The sequence below is a fragment of the Oncorhynchus gorbuscha genome, linkage group LG04 (assembly GCF_021184085.1).
Source record: "Oncorhynchus gorbuscha isolate QuinsamMale2020 ecotype Even-year linkage group LG04, OgorEven_v1.0, whole genome shotgun sequence".
Taxonomy (NCBI): domain Eukaryota; kingdom Metazoa; phylum Chordata; class Actinopteri; order Salmoniformes; family Salmonidae; genus Oncorhynchus; species Oncorhynchus gorbuscha.
In genome coordinates, this window is record NC_060176.1 from 18,716,589 (window position 1) to 18,733,693 (window position 17,105).

The 17,105-nt window shown below is 42.6% G+C and overlaps 2 protein-coding genes across 5 annotated transcripts in view; both read right to left on the minus strand.

Annotated features, from left to right (window-relative positions):
- LOC124033791 (AT-rich interactive domain-containing protein 3B-like) overlaps positions 1–7,297 on the minus strand; it is a 74,675-nt gene extending 67,378 nt beyond the window's left edge. For 2 of the 4 annotated variants that reach the window (XR_006838454.1, XM_046346093.1), the window contains exons 1-2: positions 6,621–7,296; positions 4,669–5,319 (exon numbers count right to left, since the gene is read on the minus strand). Coding sequence is in view for 3 of the 4 variants with exons in the window: in XM_046346093.1 (XP_046202049.1) it covers positions 4,669–5,319; positions 6,621–6,860 (891 nt within the window). In the remaining variant the exon portion in view is untranslated. Of the gene's footprint in view, positions 1–4,668; positions 5,320–6,620 lie in introns of all 4 variants that reach the window. The other 2 variants (XM_046346092.1, XM_046346091.1) reach the window with 2 other exon arrangements.
- Positions 7,298–8,000: 703 nt separating this feature from the next.
- Positions 8,001–14,165, minus strand: LOC124033126 (protein FAM219B-like). The gene is made up of 6 exons (XM_046345067.1): positions 13,975–14,165; positions 11,150–11,264; positions 10,928–11,021; positions 10,748–10,825; positions 10,215–10,266; positions 8,001–9,901 (listed from the first exon to the last, which is right to left on the minus strand). Exons 1-6 carry the CDS (start codon positions 14,047–14,049, stop codon positions 9,752–9,754), a joined length of 564 nt encoding a protein of 187 aa, XP_046201023.1. The 5' UTR covers positions 14,050–14,165; the 3' UTR covers positions 8,001–9,751.
- Positions 14,166–17,105: the final 2,940 nt, after the last annotated feature.

The window sequence follows — 17,105 nt, forward strand, 5'->3', positions numbered from 1 at the left end:
AGCCTATAACCAGGTCATACTGACAGTGTACACCTGTACTATACCACAGGAGGGAGAAAGGCCCCATGATTCCAACCACAGCCTCCATCGCTGAGAACTGAAGCCATGTTACCGTGCAAAGAAAACATTTCTCACACATTTCCAGTGGCCTTCACAGCAGTCTTCTGTGCAGATGCATCAGGCTGCATTTGTTCCAAATGCCATTGTCAAAATGTATAGTGGAATACATCTGCTAAATAAACTCAGCAACAAAAAAAAAGAAACACTTTTCATGACCCAGTCTTTCAGAGATAATTCATGAAAATCCAAATAACTTCACAGATCTTCATTGTAAAGGGTTTCAACACTGTTTCCCATGTCTGTTCAACGAACCATAAACAATTAATGAGCATGCACCTGTGGAACGGTCGTTAAGACACTAACAGCTTACAGACAGTAGACAATTAAAAGGTCACAGTTATGAAAACTTAGGACACTAAAGAGGCCTTTCTACTGACTTTGAAAAACATCAAAAGAAAGATGCCCAGTGTCCCTGATCATCTGAGTGAATGTCCCTTAGGCATGCTGCAAGGAGGCATGAGGACTGCAGATGTGGCCAGGGCAATAAATTTCAATGTCCGTACTGTGAGACTCCTAAGATAGTGAGACAGGATGGACAGCTGATCGTCCTCGCAGAAGCAGACCACATGTAACAACACCTGCACAGGATCGGTACATCCGAACATCAGACATGCAAGACAGGCACAGGATGGCAACAACAACTGCCTGTGTTACACCAGGAACGCACAATCCCTCCATCAGTGCTCAGACTGTCCGAAATCGGCTGAGAGGCTGGACTGAGGGCATGTAAGCCTGTTGTAAGGCAGGTCCTCACTAGACATCACCGGCAACAACGTCGCCCATGGACAAAAAAAGTGCTCTTCACTGACGAGTCACGGTTTTGTCTCACCAGGGGTATATGGTCAGATTCGTGTTTATCGTTGAAGGAATGAGCATTACACCGAGGCCAGTACTCTGGCGTGGGATCGATTTTGAGGTGGAGAGTCCACAATGGTCTGGGGTGGTGTGTCACAGCATCATCAGACTGAGCTTGCTGTCATTGCAGGCAATCTCAACACTATGTGTTACAGGGAAGACATCCTCCTCCCTCATGTGGTACCCTTCCTGCAGGCTCATCCTGACATGACCATGCCACCAGCCATACTGCTCGTTCTGTGCGTGATTTCCAGCAAGACAGGAATGTCAGTGTTCTGCCATGGCCAGCGAAGAGCCCGGATCTCAATGCCATTGAGCACGCCAGGGACCTGTTGGATCGGAGGGTGAGGCCATTCCCCCCAGAAATGTATGAGAACTTGCAGGAGCCTGTGTGGAAGAGTGGGGTAACATCTCACAGCAAGAACTGGGAAATCTGGTGCAGTCCATGAGGAGATGCACTGCAGTACTTAATGCAGCTGGTGGCCACACCAGATACTGACTGTTACTTTTGATTTTGTACTCCTCACCTTTGTTCAGGGACACATTATTCCATTTCTGTTAGTCACACGTCTCTGCAACTTGTTTGGTTTATGTCTCAGTTGTTGAATCTTATGTTCACACAAACATTTACACATGTTAAATTTGCTGAAAATAAACGCAGTTGACAGTGAGAGGACGTTTCTTTTTTTGCTGAGTTTATGTCCTCATTCATAATCCATGAGCCATAAATGAGACCTAACAGTCACTCCGTGCTCTAAAAGCAGCTCCCACAACCTCCATCGATCACATTCCAGGCAGCTGCAGCTGTGCAGCCAGCTCCCCATTTCCTGACTGATGCATTGTTGGGGTGACAGTTAAATTATGCAACAGCATGCATTCAACAAACATGTCTTAATGCGTGGCCAGTAGCTAGCACCAGCCAGCAGTACAAACCAGCAGGGCTTGGAGTTTAATGATGAGAGAGAGGCTTATCCTCCCTCCTAGACCCTTAGCTCTCCCAGACTTCCTCTTTCTCTGTCATCACTACAATGCAAATGAAGCCCTGGTTATTCTCCATTTTGTTGGTTAAGTCTCCCTTGACACCAGAATGAAGGAACATCAAAAGACGTAAACATGAAGAAACAGCAGATAATCCGGCGAAACCAAAACCACCTCTAGTCTACCACTGCCACCTATATTATCATTAGAGAATGCCCAGCTCAACCCCTCCAGTATGGAACTGCTAGGCAGAGTTAGCTATTACTGCATGACACCATCGGAGGCCAGAAGCACACACACCCAGGGCATGGTCCACAGGCATGATTATTACTCTATTAATCACTGGGAGATTACACACACACACACACACCTGTCCAGGCACAATAACACTCTGGCCAACACTCCACGCAAGGCCTTTGTCCATCCTCTTGTTTGACAATTATTTACTCTGCTGTTTAGGGCAGGGCCGAGGTCATGACACATGCATCAATGACAGAAAACACAGAACCCCCCCCCCGATATTTACACCACGCTCCTTTGACACACAGAGGGCTGTCGTAGAGCAGTGTTTCCCAACTCCAGTACCCCCAACGGCACACAGTTTTGTTGTAGACCCAGACAAACTCACCTGATCCAACTCATTGAGGGCTTGATGATTAGTTGACAAGTTGAACCACAAAGTGCTTGTCCAGGTCTACAACAAAAATGTGTGCTGATGGGGGTACTGGAGGACTGGAGTTGGGAAATGCTGTCAGAGGATATTCTGTTGTACAACTGACTAGGTATTCCCCTTTCCCCTTTTAGGCTAATAGAATAATGCATAATATCAAAATCAATGGTAGGTTGTTCCATGGGGCGGCAAGGTAGCCAAGTGGTTAGAGGGTTGGACTAGTTACCGGAAGGTTGCAAGTTCAAACCCCCGAGCTGACAAGGTACAAATCTGTCGTTCTGCCCCTGAACAGGCAGTTAACCCACTGTTCCTAGGCAGTCATTGAAAATAAGAATTTGTTCTTAACTGACTTAACTAGTTAAATAAAGGTCAAACTAAAAATAAAAAAATTGGTTTTTATAACCGCCTTAATATAAATGTATATAATAGGCTGCTTCTAACCACTGTGACACTAAGGTTATGGTGTGCCATTGCTTTTGAAAATATTATCAACCCTCCCTCCAGAGAATCGTATTTGTTGAGGTTTTCTCCAGCCTCTTGAAGACAATACCATCAAAAAAAGTCACCCTGCCACCACTGTCCCCCTTCAACAGTGCAACCTGAAACTGCCACAAGAGATGAGCCATCATAAAGACAGGAAAGACAAAAGAGGGGGGAAAAAAAGCGCAGACTACTTCTCATTTGACAATGTCTCCCCAACCCCCCAGGCTCAACCCCCTCTCGTAATAAAATAACCACACCACAGATAGCCAGGCCAGGGCTCTGTGACACCTCTCCTGCTCTGATCACTGGTGGCTGTCTGACAGCTGGCCTAAACGGAGACAGGTTCGAGGTGGTCGACATGTCGCCGACCAATGACGCAGTTTTTGTTCTCAGTCACACAACAATGTGGTCAAACTTCATTTCATTCAGGTTGTTTCCACTGTGATCTGGTAGTGGTAGCTAGAAGTCTACTCCACCCTCTCTCCTGTCTGACTATTCTCTGTGATAACTGTCGCCTACTCTAATTCAGGGCTCATTCTGCTGTCATTTATTTACTTCCCCTTCCATCATCGCCCTTCTGGAGCTAAATTTGGAAATAGACGGGAGTGACAGTCCTAAAGTCATTTCCCCTTTAAATAGACAGTAATGACATCCTTGGGAGAATTAGTGCAGCACACGCAATGCAATGCTCAGTCACAGCAACAGATCTTTTCTGCCTCCTACATCTGTCAACTCCACTGCAACATGGCTTTTTATATCAACCACTGGTGGGCTGTTACACAACACATGCTAGTTCCCTAGTGCTGACTCAACCATGAAGGATAGCTTGGATTCCACTCTGCATTCTGTCACGCTGTAACACAGCGGTGAGGAAATATTTACCTTCAATGAAAAAGTATACTTGGCACAGTGCTGAAACCCTTCAGATGAGTAGCACCACTACTATTCTGTAGGATACCTCTACCTTCCCAACCCGTGTGCTGCACGTCTGCCAGGAGAGCACAAGAGAGAAATCACTGAGCGCAGAGTGAGTGAGAGCGAGCGACACACGTGCCTGGCCCTCTGCCAGTGCACACTTCTAGGATTTTTGGCAACAAAAGCCAAAGAGCAGCTCAGCCCTCCCCAGTGATTGTAAGTGACTCACAAAGATACTGGCTGAGAGGTCTGTGTCGAAGCTAAGATTAACCCACCCACTCACAGCAGGGGCAGGCGGGACAATCAGACAAAACACACAACAGGAGACTTGAAAATAGCAAAAGGCTTTCCCCCTATATGACGCTTACTTACTAAGGGGACATTTGTGTTTTCATTACACAGCTTTGTGTTGACTCACTGTGTTTGGGGAAGAGATAGTACGACTTTGATGCCAGATTAGCTGCTGAGGATAAATATTCAGAGAGATGTGGCAATATTTCTTCATGTGGACAACTCTACTCTTTCATGTCAAGGGCAGACATAAAATTCAACAGGGGATAAGATCTGGAATATATAGCTAAGAAAGGAGAACTGACATACATTATTAATAAGGACAGTAGATTGGCGGTAAGCCAAGGTGGCCTTACCTGTTTTAATTGATCATCAAAGCTATTCCAGTCGGACTGCCCGTTGGGGGAGGAGGCAGAGTGGGGCCCTGCAGGAGAGCGGCTCTCGTCAGGCTCCTGCTTCACCCTAACGGGTGGCAATGGGGCATTCTGGGGGCCCGAGGTAGAGTAACTACCAAATGGATTCGCTGGGAGGTGGGAGGCACCCTGTTGAAGAGCCAGTGTCTGCTTGCGGAGGTACTCAAGACCACTAGCCCCTCCCTCTTCCTCCTCACTCCCCTCATCTCCATCCATCATCCCCTCATCGTCATCTTCATCCCCTGAATCCCGGCCTCTGTCCTCCTCGTCCTCCCTCTCTGAGTCCACACTGCTCTGGTTAGAGACCCGGGACAGTGGGCCTCCTCTGGGTATCCCTGAACCACCTCCAACCAGGGCCTTGCCCATGAAGCCAGCTCCAGAGGCCCTAGCCGCGGCTAGGATGGCCTGCTGCGCTGCTACCTGTTGGGCGTACATGATGTGGGCCTCGCGGAGCCGCCTCTCCTTGCGCTCCATCTCCAGCCTGGCCTGCTGCTGGCGCTGCAGCTGCTCCATGACAGCCTCGAGCTTCATTCCTCCTGCCGTGCCTGCCTGAGGATAGACACCCCCCAGACCACTCTCCTGTGACATGCTGGGCTGAGAGAGGAAGTGAGAAAGACATCAATAGTCAACCATAAACCAACAACTCAAATGACCACTGGATGTCTGGCTTTCCCGGTTCTAATAAAAACATGCATAACACAAAGTAGACTATTTAAACATTTTTTTAAAAGTCCTATCTGTCAGGATTTGAGTTAAATCACCGCCAGACTTAGTACAGTAGGCTACAACAAACCATCCACTTCATGAAGATAACATGGGTAAGTTTCAACATGAGCACAATAGATGAGGGAAAGGCTAATTGGTATTGAGAAAGGGGGAGAAGATAGGCAAAATACTGTGGATAAACAAAAAAGTTGACTGCACGGAAGATATTGTATGGTATGCAATAGCTGGTGCTACACGTGATTGTATTTAAAAGCACAGTAGTAAAATGCAGGACACATTTGTACAGAAGTGTAGCGACAGGCAAATTACACACTGTTCAGCACAGCTGCACATAATACAGAAGTTACAAGACCACGTTTCGTCCTGTAGATAGATCTACAGCACATTGCATTTATGCTTCTTATTTTTTTTTATGTATTCGAGTTAACGCATAACAATCAATTGAAATAGATATGCATCACTTTAAGAATGAGCCAGAACAATATAAACCGAATACGATTTTGACAGAAACATCTGTAACAATATAACAACTTAGAAAACATTGTGAAACATGTTGCCTCGAACAGTTGTTTCTCATCACAAAATGTACAATTTAGCTTCAATCCGAAACAAGAACAAACCCAGATGTATACTACATTCAAAATGAGATGATTGATATGGTTAAAGTTTGAATATATTTAAAAAAAAATCCAAAACACATAGGCTTACAGCCTCTTCTTTCCTATTCGTGCAGTATAGCTTTCAGGGTGTATATGGCGAGGCTCCAGAAAACGTACATGAATGAGTAAACAGCGTATAGTATAATATCTGACTAGTTTGTAGGCTACGCACATACATATCCTTTTTTTCTATCTAAATTATATATTAGGGGCGCAAACACAGTGCATGAAAATATGCATTTGATCCATTTTATTGGGTTTTTCACGATACATTATAAATAGTCGGATTTACAACTGTAATTAAAACAGGAAATTGGCAATGACGTACGCTAAACTATCAAAACCAAACAGTAATAAGGATTTCAATAAGGAAAAAAGTGTTACATTTGATAGCCTCGTGCTTTTAGCCTACATTGCTCTACAAATAAAATGTTCGCTACCTCGCTCCTATACTATGACACAACCGAGACCTAGCCAGGGCACAGCGCCAAACAGTGGGAAACAACTCACCATTTGTGCCTTGCTGCTACCGGAATTGTCCACCATCCCTCCTTGGTTATCTTTTTCCCTCTTCGCTGGCACGGTTTCAATCACTTGTAAACACAGAGAATTTGTGCATGCACGGGGGGGGGTCACATTTGTCCACCAGCTGATAGGCGGAATGTTGGCTGTGTAACTCTCAATTGTATCTTCCTCCACTTCTTTTTTTAATTTAGAGAAAGACGGACATGAAATATGGCCCGATCTCATATCTCGAAAGCTTGCCGTTGAGGTAACTCCCTTGACTCGATTTTCCTTCACTTGAATTACACCCCCGGTCTAGGCGTACAACATCATTTAGGGCCCGCCCAGTGACAGCGAATAGTTCCAGAGTTCCAGTGCAGCGTTGGCTGAATAGTTACTATGCATATGCAAATCTCATGAGAATGGCAATCTTATTAGAATGGCAACACTTGTCACAGTCCATACAAACTAGAGCCTATTAAATAGTACATAATAGATCGCTTGTCGCCGTTATGCTGACAGGCTTTTTCCCTCAATACAATTACATTTAACATGTGGATAACTTGCCTGTTGAATAATTAGCCTGCCCTACATTTTTGGCAAACAATGATAATGCAAAGTTTAAATTATTTAATGCAATTTATAATCCCAGATAAAAATGAGTCTGATGAGCAGTGAGCTATAAAATAGCCTATATACTCAGTGGTGCATGTACGTAACGCAAGTAATGATAGTCAATTGGCTACTTCCCTCGCCATTATATAATATTTTGACAACTCAATTCTGCCCCCAAATGGATATGGATGGTAATGCTCTGGTCTGGCCCCACTGTCTGTTCTTTACTTTCAGTTAACGATCTATTTATTCCACAGAGCGTCAACTTTCTGTGGATTGTCGCTCCTCCGGTGTACTTGTTTCTGGAATGATTTAGTAAAGAACTCCCCTTACCTGGTTGTCTAGGTCTTACTTGAAAGGATAAACCAGCAGACCAGTTTTGACACCCCTGATCTAATCCAACCAACCTGTTTTATCAAGTTGTCTTTCCAATATTTTACCTTTTTTTTAAACTAGGCAAGTCAATTAAGATCAAACTCTTATTATCACTGCCTTGTTCCGGGGCAGAACGACAGATTTTTACCTTGTCAGCTCAGGGATTCGATCTTGCAAACTTTCGGTTACTAGTACAACGCTCTAACCACTAGGCTACCTGCCGCCCCGTAATATACCGGAATACTCAACATAAACATATTCTGCTTCCTCAACGCTGTACATCCAAACTCTTCTACATAACAAATATTTGACAGAGATTAGATTGGTAGCTCTCTGAATTCTGTGAGAATAACTTTCAATGGGGTAACATCCCCTCCAGCAAACCAGAAGAAAATTACAAAAGGACATGTGCATATTAATTAATTATATTGAATATAGCAAAAACAATATTAATAATCAAATAAAAATAGTGTTCCCTTTACATCATAATATTTCAAGTTAATGCATTTAGCACTCAGTAACACTTGGTATATTGTTTTAACTAGGATACAGAAGCAGATTGTCCCATTAGTTGCATAGTACAGGCAAGTGCAGTGTACTGGCTACTGACTGCACCGGATGGTGATGAGTCCAATATGTATCTTTCTAGTGACACAGGTCAAGCACTCAATGGCTGCGTTTAAACAGGCAGCCCAATTCTGATATTCTTTCTACTAAATTGGTCTTTTGACCAATCATGCCAGATCTCTCCACGTCAGCTCTTTTTCAAAGCTGATGTGATTGGTCAAAGACCAATTAGTGAAAAATATCAGAATTGAGTCACTTGTGTAAGCAGCCAGACCAACACACACTTCCACATTAGGTCTGCATTGATAAACAGCAACTAGCAAACACACTTATCTTTAGCCACACATGTAAGGGCTTGAGTGATGAGAATCACCCATTCTATAATACTTGACAACACAGACAGAATTCTTCAAAATGTTTAGTGTACTCACAATGTACTGCTTGCTTTTAAAACCAGAAGATACCAAAACACTAACATTAGGGTGGGAAAATGTACAATTTGCTGAGTGACATGCGAGAGAGAGAGAATGATCAAAATGTAACAGGTAGGTGACTTGTCTGTTCAGATCGCCTTCTGATATCATATGCATGTCCCTCTGAGTATCTAGTAACTACTATACGTAGTAGACAGAGGATCAAGTGGGTTATTGTGTTGTTGTGTACAGCATTGTCAGGAGGTAGTGGTTAACCTCGGTGACACCATGGGCTGTAATGTTACATCTAACACGCAGGACAAGATTGACCAGAGTTCTCATTGCTGTAACATTACAGTAAACAGTGCCATTTTGTAACCCTTTTACATAACTTTTTTTGGACAAAGCTTTGGAAGGCAGCCGGACATAAGAGTAAGTGCTAGTATCCCTATATCTTTTAAAGCATTAATTCATATACAAGTAAACCATGTAATGTCAAAGACACCTAAGGGTCTGAGGTTAGACCCAAGATTAATACCAGGGATTTACAACAAAAACAGGGAATTTTAGGAAGATGGATAAAAAATTCCAAATCAATGAAGCTATAGTTATGGAATGTTCAGGTTTGTTTTCAAAGGGCTTACTTTGAAAAAAGTGAATTGGAGCAAGACAAGCTTGCAGAAAAAGCTTTAGCCTTCAAACTGCTCTAGGACATTTGCTGTATGCATATTACCTTGCAGATCAATTTTCTATGTTTAAATAGACCTGGGAGTGATATGCCAAAGAGGACAACAAGACAGTGACCTTCTCCATCAGGTGAATGAGTGTAGTGCATGTCTAGAGATTAATCACCCTGCACCTGTCTATTGAGAGGGGATGCAACGTGGTTAGCAACCTTTGGGGTGACAGAGAGCCCTGCTTGGACAGTGGCTAAGGCTTTGGATGACTTCAGTCCATGCTTAAGGTTAGTTAGGGTGTAGAGAGCACTGCAAAAACAGTGGCTAGCCATTTAAAGTGTTAGGGGGGTTCCATGCTTAGGCAGTGGTAGGGTTTGGGTAACGGGAGGCCTTGCTCGACTTAAACAGTGGCTAAGGTCAGGGTAACATAGGTCCAGTCTTTAAACACAGAGCTGCAGGGTCAGCCAGGTCACAGCACTAAGTGCCCTCCTCACTGCACAGAGCACGACGGGTCCTCAGCGCAGCAGCAGGCTGAGGAACCCATGGCTTTAGGGGGAATAAGGTCCAGGTCCTCGTCATCAGGGATCTCATCCAGCCGGTATCCATCCTTCAGCAGCTGCCTGCTCAGGTCTGGGTGCACCTGCACAGAGGTCAACAAGTCAGCCGTGGAATGACAATTCAAAAAGGTATGCGGACAGGAGGTGTAAGAAACAGGTGTGAGGATAGGCTGGATATTTCTTTAATGTTTTATTACACAGCCTATTTAAGCAATAATGGTGTATACTTGCATTGAATCTTGTTTAAATATGAATACATTTGTAGTTGACTATAAAGGGACAAATATTTTAAATGGAAACTGAACCCTGCTCCTGATAGAGAACACTGCTGCCCAACGAACGAGCCTTTCTATGTAGAAGCATGGTCTGAGTATAGTATACACTGGACACACTCACCTCAGCTGAAGAGTATCCTGAGGAATACTGCTCAACATCTAGCTCATCATCACTGCAAGGTCAAGACAAGATGTCATTAGGAAAACTCTTAGGCTGGGATTCAATCCGATCGAGGATTTGGACAATGTGCCATTAAAAAAGTAATTTATGATTGAGTGCTAGAGGCCCTGGTTACAGACCCTGGTTTGATTCCAGGCTGTATCACAACCGGCCGTGATTGGGAGTCCCATAGGGCGGCGCACAATTGGCCCAGCATCGTCTGGGTGTGGCCGTCAATGTAAATAAGAATTTGTTCTGACTTACCCAGTTAAATAAAAAAAACTTCCTAAATAAACATAGGGCTCTTTAGAGATTGTCTACAGTCAGTAGTGCCTTGCCAATATTGTTTGCCGGAGAGAGTACTTAGCACCTCTGAACTGAGTGCCAGCCATAATTTGCACACTGTCAGACATCCACCAGCGTGTGGTCCCTAAAATGCAGCGCACCAAACGATTGGCAGATCAACATTCAGTGCCATGTGTGTAGTCCTTTACCTGTCTGATTCCAATGCTACCAGTGTATCTTCAGCGTGCTGAGTCAAAGCGGCATAACCTTTGTTGAACTTCACACTTCTACAAGAGGAACAAGAAAAACTTCAATTGTAACAGCTCGAATACCTCAAATTCCATTATGCTTGCATGCACGCATACAAACATACTTCTCCCTCCTCTTACCTCTTTCCTCCTTGCCTGGGCTGTTGCATCACTGGACCCCCTGTGTTAAGGCCATTTTTCTTCATTGCTTTGCGGGCCATTTCCCGGTGTTTCTCTAAAGCCAGGATTCAGTCACATGCAGAAGAACAACACTTTAAATAGAAACATAGGCTATGACAACACTGAAACATCACAAGACTATAAACAGGAATTGTGTCAATCTAGGGCAAGGAATGCACTTACGTAGTTTCATGTGAATGGCTGAGGCTTTGGACATGATGTAGGGTCCCCTCTTCTCCAAAGGTCTGATGCCCCCATCTGTAGCCCTTGGTCTTGAGCTGCTGCCAGTGCCAGGACCCTTAACATGTGAAAATCAGGAATGTATGAAATAGAGGTCGACCGATTAATTAGGGCCGATTTCAAGTTTTCATAACAATCGGTAATCAGCATTTTTGGACACCAATTGTGGCTGATTACATTGCACTCCACAAGGAGACTACGTGGCAGGCTGACTGCCTGTTACGAGTGCAGCAAGAAGCCAAGGTAAGTTGCTAGCTAGCATTAAACTTATCTTATAAAAAACAATCTTAACATAATCACTAGTTAACTACACATGGTTGATGATATTGCTAGTTTATCTAGCTTCTCCTGCATTGCATATAAATCGATGCGGTGTCTGTTAATTTCTCATCGAATCACAGCCTACTTCGCCATACGGGTGATGATTTAACAAGCGCATTCATGAAAAAAGCATTGTCGTTGCACCAATGTATACCTAACCATAAACATCAATGCCTTTCTTTAAAATCAATACACAAGTATATATATTTTTAAACCTGCATATTTAGATAATATTGCCTGCTAACATGAATTTAATTTTAACTAGGATAATTATGTCACTTCTCTTGCGCTCCGTGCAAGCAGTCAGGGTATACGCAGCAGTTTGGGCCGCCTGGCTCGTTGCGAACTGTGTGAAGACCATTTATTCCTAACAAAGACAGTAATTAATTTGCCCGAATTGTATATAATTATGACATAGGTTGTGCAACAGCAATATTTAGACTTAAGGATGCCACCAGTTAGATAAAATATGAAACAGTTCCGTATTTAACTGGAAGAATAAACATTTGGTTTTCTAAATGATAGTTTCCAGATTTGACCATATTAATGACCTACGGCTCGTATTTCTGTGTTATTATGTTATAATTAAGTCTTTGATTTGATATTTGATAAAGCAGTCTGACTGAGCGGTGGTAGGCAGCAGCAGCAGGCTCATAAGCATTCATTCAAACAGCACCTTCGTGCGTTTGCCCGCAGCTCTTCGCTATGCTTCAAGCATTGAGCTGTTTATGACTTCAAGCCTATCAACTCCCGAGATTAGGATGGTGTAACCAATGTGACATGGCTAGCTAGTTAGCTGGGTGCGCGCTAATAGCGTTTCAATCGGTGACGTCACTCGCTCTGAGGCCTTGAAGTAGTTGTTCCCCTTGCCCTGCAAGGGCCGCAGCTTTTGTGGAGCGATGGGTAACGATGCTGTGAGGTGGCTGTTGTCGATGTGTTCCTGGTTCAAGCCCAGGGAGGGGAGGGACGGAAGCTATACTGTTACACTGGCAATACTATAGTGCCTATAAAACCACTACAGGAAAACAGCCTTGCCCTAACGCTGCTAAACAACTACAAATTAGCCCTGATATTAGCCTCTCATTTGAATCAAATAGATAACTAGCTGAGTATTTTGCCACCAATTTAGAAAATGCTCAATAAAAAAAAAAAAAATGTTTCGCTCCATGAAGTAATCCAACGATGTTTACGCCGGCATTACGCCCGGGACCACCCATACGTAGAATGTATGCACACATGACTGTAAGTCGCTTTGGATAAAAGCGTCTGCTAAATGGCATATATTATTATTATTATTATATTTTGTCTATTTAAAATCTTCTCACATTGAACGACACAGGTGAGTGCCATCATGACACTTCCCAAAGTGTCGTCAATGAAAGAAGATTTTAAATAGACAAGATGGCGGCATAAACATTGTTGGATTACTTCATGGAGAAAAACATTTTAATAATTGAGCATTTTCTAAATTCAAATGAACCACCTGCAACTGGTCATGTATATTTAAAAGATACTTTGCCCAAATCGAGACATAGTATAGTCAAATAAAGGTTAGTTCAAATCTATGGCGGAGGTTTGTATGGGGCTGTCCTGTAACGGACACCCAAAATCTTTGGTTATATCATAAAATCAAACAGTGTAATGTTTTGACTTCAGTCGTGTTGTGTCCTTAACTTTGCGAAACTCTTCCGTTTCAATTGCTACCATAGTTATGCAAATTTTCATATTTCTTCTGTAAGAAACATTTCAATTTATCCCTTTCCATATTGTGGAGGCTGCTGAGGGGCAGATGGCTAATAATGCTTGAAATTGACAGAATGAAATGGCAAACATGGAAACCATGTTAGATGTTGTTGATACCTTTCTACCTATTCTGCTCCAGCCATTACCATGTGCCCTTTCTCCCCAATTAAGGTTCCACCAACCTCCTGTGCAATGTAGACATATTCCCACGAGTGTAAAGGGTTAACGGAATAGTTAAGATTACAAGAAAATAACGATATTGGTGTGTATTCTACACAGTTGAACATATCCTCTTTTTAATATGTTAGTGAACCTAACGTTGCTGGATGAGGCAAGTAGCCAAGCTGATAAGAGCGTTGGGCTAGTTACAAAAAGGTTGCTGGTTCGAATGCCCGATCCGACTAGGTGGAAAATATACCGGTGTGCCCTTGAGCAAGGCACTTATCCAGAGCAATTAGGTCTAAAAGAGTGTCTTCTAAATGACAAATGTAAATAACTCTCATTATCTGGTGTACAATCTGTAGCTAGTATGGTTAGCTCACACAAACGTAGCTTGCTAACGTTCGCAGTAAACCGTAAATAACAAGCCAAGTAACGTTATACGCTGAGAGAATGGTAGCAAGGTTGACTGTCATTTGAAAACAGAGTTGCCAGATATCAGATTGCGTGTTGTTATTGGTTAGCGAGCTAGCCAGAACAGTTACCGGCGTCAAAACTTGGGACTCGGGGACTGCAGCAAGGAGAGTATCCCTCTCCTGTTCCTCCATAATGTTGTTCATGTTGGTGGGAATGTTCACGCTTTATACGCTAAAACGGGCATGTTGACTGTATTTCCAACTATCCACGAAAGGATGTCTTATCGCTGCTGTCTTTTACTCCTGCTAGCTAGTCTAAGGACCACTTCCGCTTCCTGTCAACAGAAGCCTTGGACTACTTTCACCGTCCTTCCTTCATCACTACCCCATGACATCAGAAACCACAAGGTGGGAGAACTTCAGTGGTAGCAAACAGGTACAAACCTTTCTGGTAATCGTATTTTTATTTAACCAGGAAGGGCTCATTGATATTTGAAATCCCTTTTTCAAGAGCGTCAGCACACAATTACAGACATGAAAAACTACAAGTAATCTTGTAAAAACCATAGAATTCACAAGAGAATAACAAAATCATAAAGCAGCAAATTAAAAACATTGACAGGTCAGAATAAGCCTCAATCCTTTATCGATGATTTAAAAACACCAATTGGGACAAATTCTTCCAGTTTAAAAGTATTTTGTAAGGCGTTCCAAGCCGATGGCGCAGAGTACATAAAAGCCCTTTTACCAAACTCAGTTTGGACATTTGGAACAGTTAGCAGGATAAAGTCCTGCGAACGAAGAGAGTACCCACTACATTTCTGAACAATAAAAATGCTCAAATAAAATGGTAGTAAACCCAAAATGGCTTAAATATATTTTTTAAAGTATACGAATGACTAGGGAGGGCCAGCCAACCCTGGTATATAAACGTGCAGTGGTGCGTAAGGGTTTTGCAGTTTTAAAATACACCTCAATGCGCCATGGTAAAGGGTGTCAATTGATCTCAAACACTGAGTGGAAGCGTTCATATATAAAAATATTAAAAAAGCCCCATAGTCTGGTAAAGGCATAAATGTAGCTAATTACTAGCTTCCTTCTGGCGTCAAAAGAAAAACGGGCCTTAACTCTAAAATAAAATCAACATCAATGTAAAAGTTTTTGTAAATTGTTGAATATGCAATTTAAGAGGCCATTAATTAAAATTCCAAGATATGAGGTTACAGTCTCAATCTCATTGCCAGGACAGATAGTAATATGTGTAAGGTTCAGAGATGTATTTCTTACTTTAGAAAACACCCTTAGTTTAGTTGTCAGTATTGAGGATAAGCTTCAATTGACAAGGTATGTTGAACAGTATATAAAAAGCAGTTTGCAAGTTCTGGAAAGCTTTTGTGTGAGATGAGGCACAACAATAAATAACAGTATCATCAACATAAGTGAAGTTGTGCATTTTGCACATTTGTCTAAATAATTTATATAAATAGTGAAGAGGGGACCAAGTACAGAGCCCTGTGGCACACCATTACAGACAATTTAAAGGACATGAGCCCATCAAATTGAGTGCACTGAGTTCTCAGACAGTTAGCAAACCATGCAACTGTATGCTCCAAAAGACCTACCCTCAACAATCTCTGCCTCAGTATAGCATGATCAACTGTATCAAAACCCTTAGAGAGATCAATAAGTGATACACTGCTATTTTTTGTCAAGGGCTTCAGTGATATCATTTAAAACCTTCATGGCTGCAGAAATTGTGCTATGCTTCTTCCTGAAGCCCGACTGGTACATTGATAAAATAGTATCTAAAAACCTTTCGCTGCTCACTCAAGGGTTTCAAGTATTCAACAGGGGTGACAGATTTGAGATTGGCCTATAATTAAGAATTGGAGCTCCCCCTTTTAAAAGTGGTAGTACAAATGCTGATTCCCAGATCTTTGGAATTTCATTATATTCCAGGGTTAGAGTGAACAGATTTGTAAGTGGTTCAGCTATGAAATCAGCTGCTAGATTTAAAAAGCAGGGATCAAGAAGATCAGGACCTGCAGACTTTCTCTGATCTAAGGATTTCAGGGCTTTATGTACCTCCTGCACGTAGAATGGCAAAAAGCTCAACGTTTTTGACCAGCTCTCGCTGGTTCATCCACACAGGGTTGTACAGAGAGAGGACCCTGAATCAAACAGCCTACCAGATGATAAAGTGCTCATTGAAACATTTCAGTTGTCATATACAGCAACAGTCCTTCAATACACATGACAGTAATTCATGAACATTACTGTTTCCAGACATACTTAGCCTTCCAAATCTTTCTAGGGTCATTCAGGTTCAGTGGTAACAGACAAAATATTCAGACTTGGCCTTCCTGAGAAAATAACACTTGTTTCGTAACTGCCTAAAAAGAATCCAATCAGTTATCAATGTCATTATCAAATTGTGTCAGATCAGTGCAATATTCAACAAAAAGGGGCCACCTAACAGAGTGCAAGACTACCTTGAGGCTAGCACCTATTGATGGAAACTTCTTCCCGGGGGCCTTTTGTTAAGAGCCCCGACAATAGCCCTTAATGTTAACACACATCGCTTGCTGTAAGGTTTTGGAATTATGGAACGCATGTTATTCATATCAGCGTGTGTTTCCACACAGCCGTATCATAGCACTTGTTAAGGAAGACAACCACCAGTGCTATTTAGCAATCTAGCATGTGTAACGTTAACTGGGAGGAAGCACACAGCATATGGATCTGTGCAAGTCTGCTAGCTAATGTTATAGTATGTAGTGTTTTATTTGGAAGATTAGTTTGCTAAAATGAGAGGTAAGGGCCATATCTTTCGAAAACCAGTCCATAAGCAATGACTGACGTGTAACAGCCAGCCGTGGGCGAAGCTACCCGCTGAACACCCTACCGCAAGAAGGGTTTGAGAGCTAGTGCAAAACCTGACAGAAAAACAGGACCCCTCTGTATCGAATCAAAGTGAACACTGACCAAACCCATTGTTGGAATTGATCCCTTTGTCCTCAACTTTCTTGTACCATCTTCTGAGGTGCATCAAAGTACATACTACTAGATAAGTTAAATGTTTGGGTCTGCCATATGTTCATGTAAACCATAAGGTTATCAGTGTGTTGTGTATGTCAGTGGTCTGAAAAAAGCCTATAATGGATCTAATTGAACAAAAGTTGTTTGGAAATTGAACATTAAGACCTTTGAATGAATGGGTTACATGCCAGTAAATCAACCTTACCATTGAGACAGCAGAA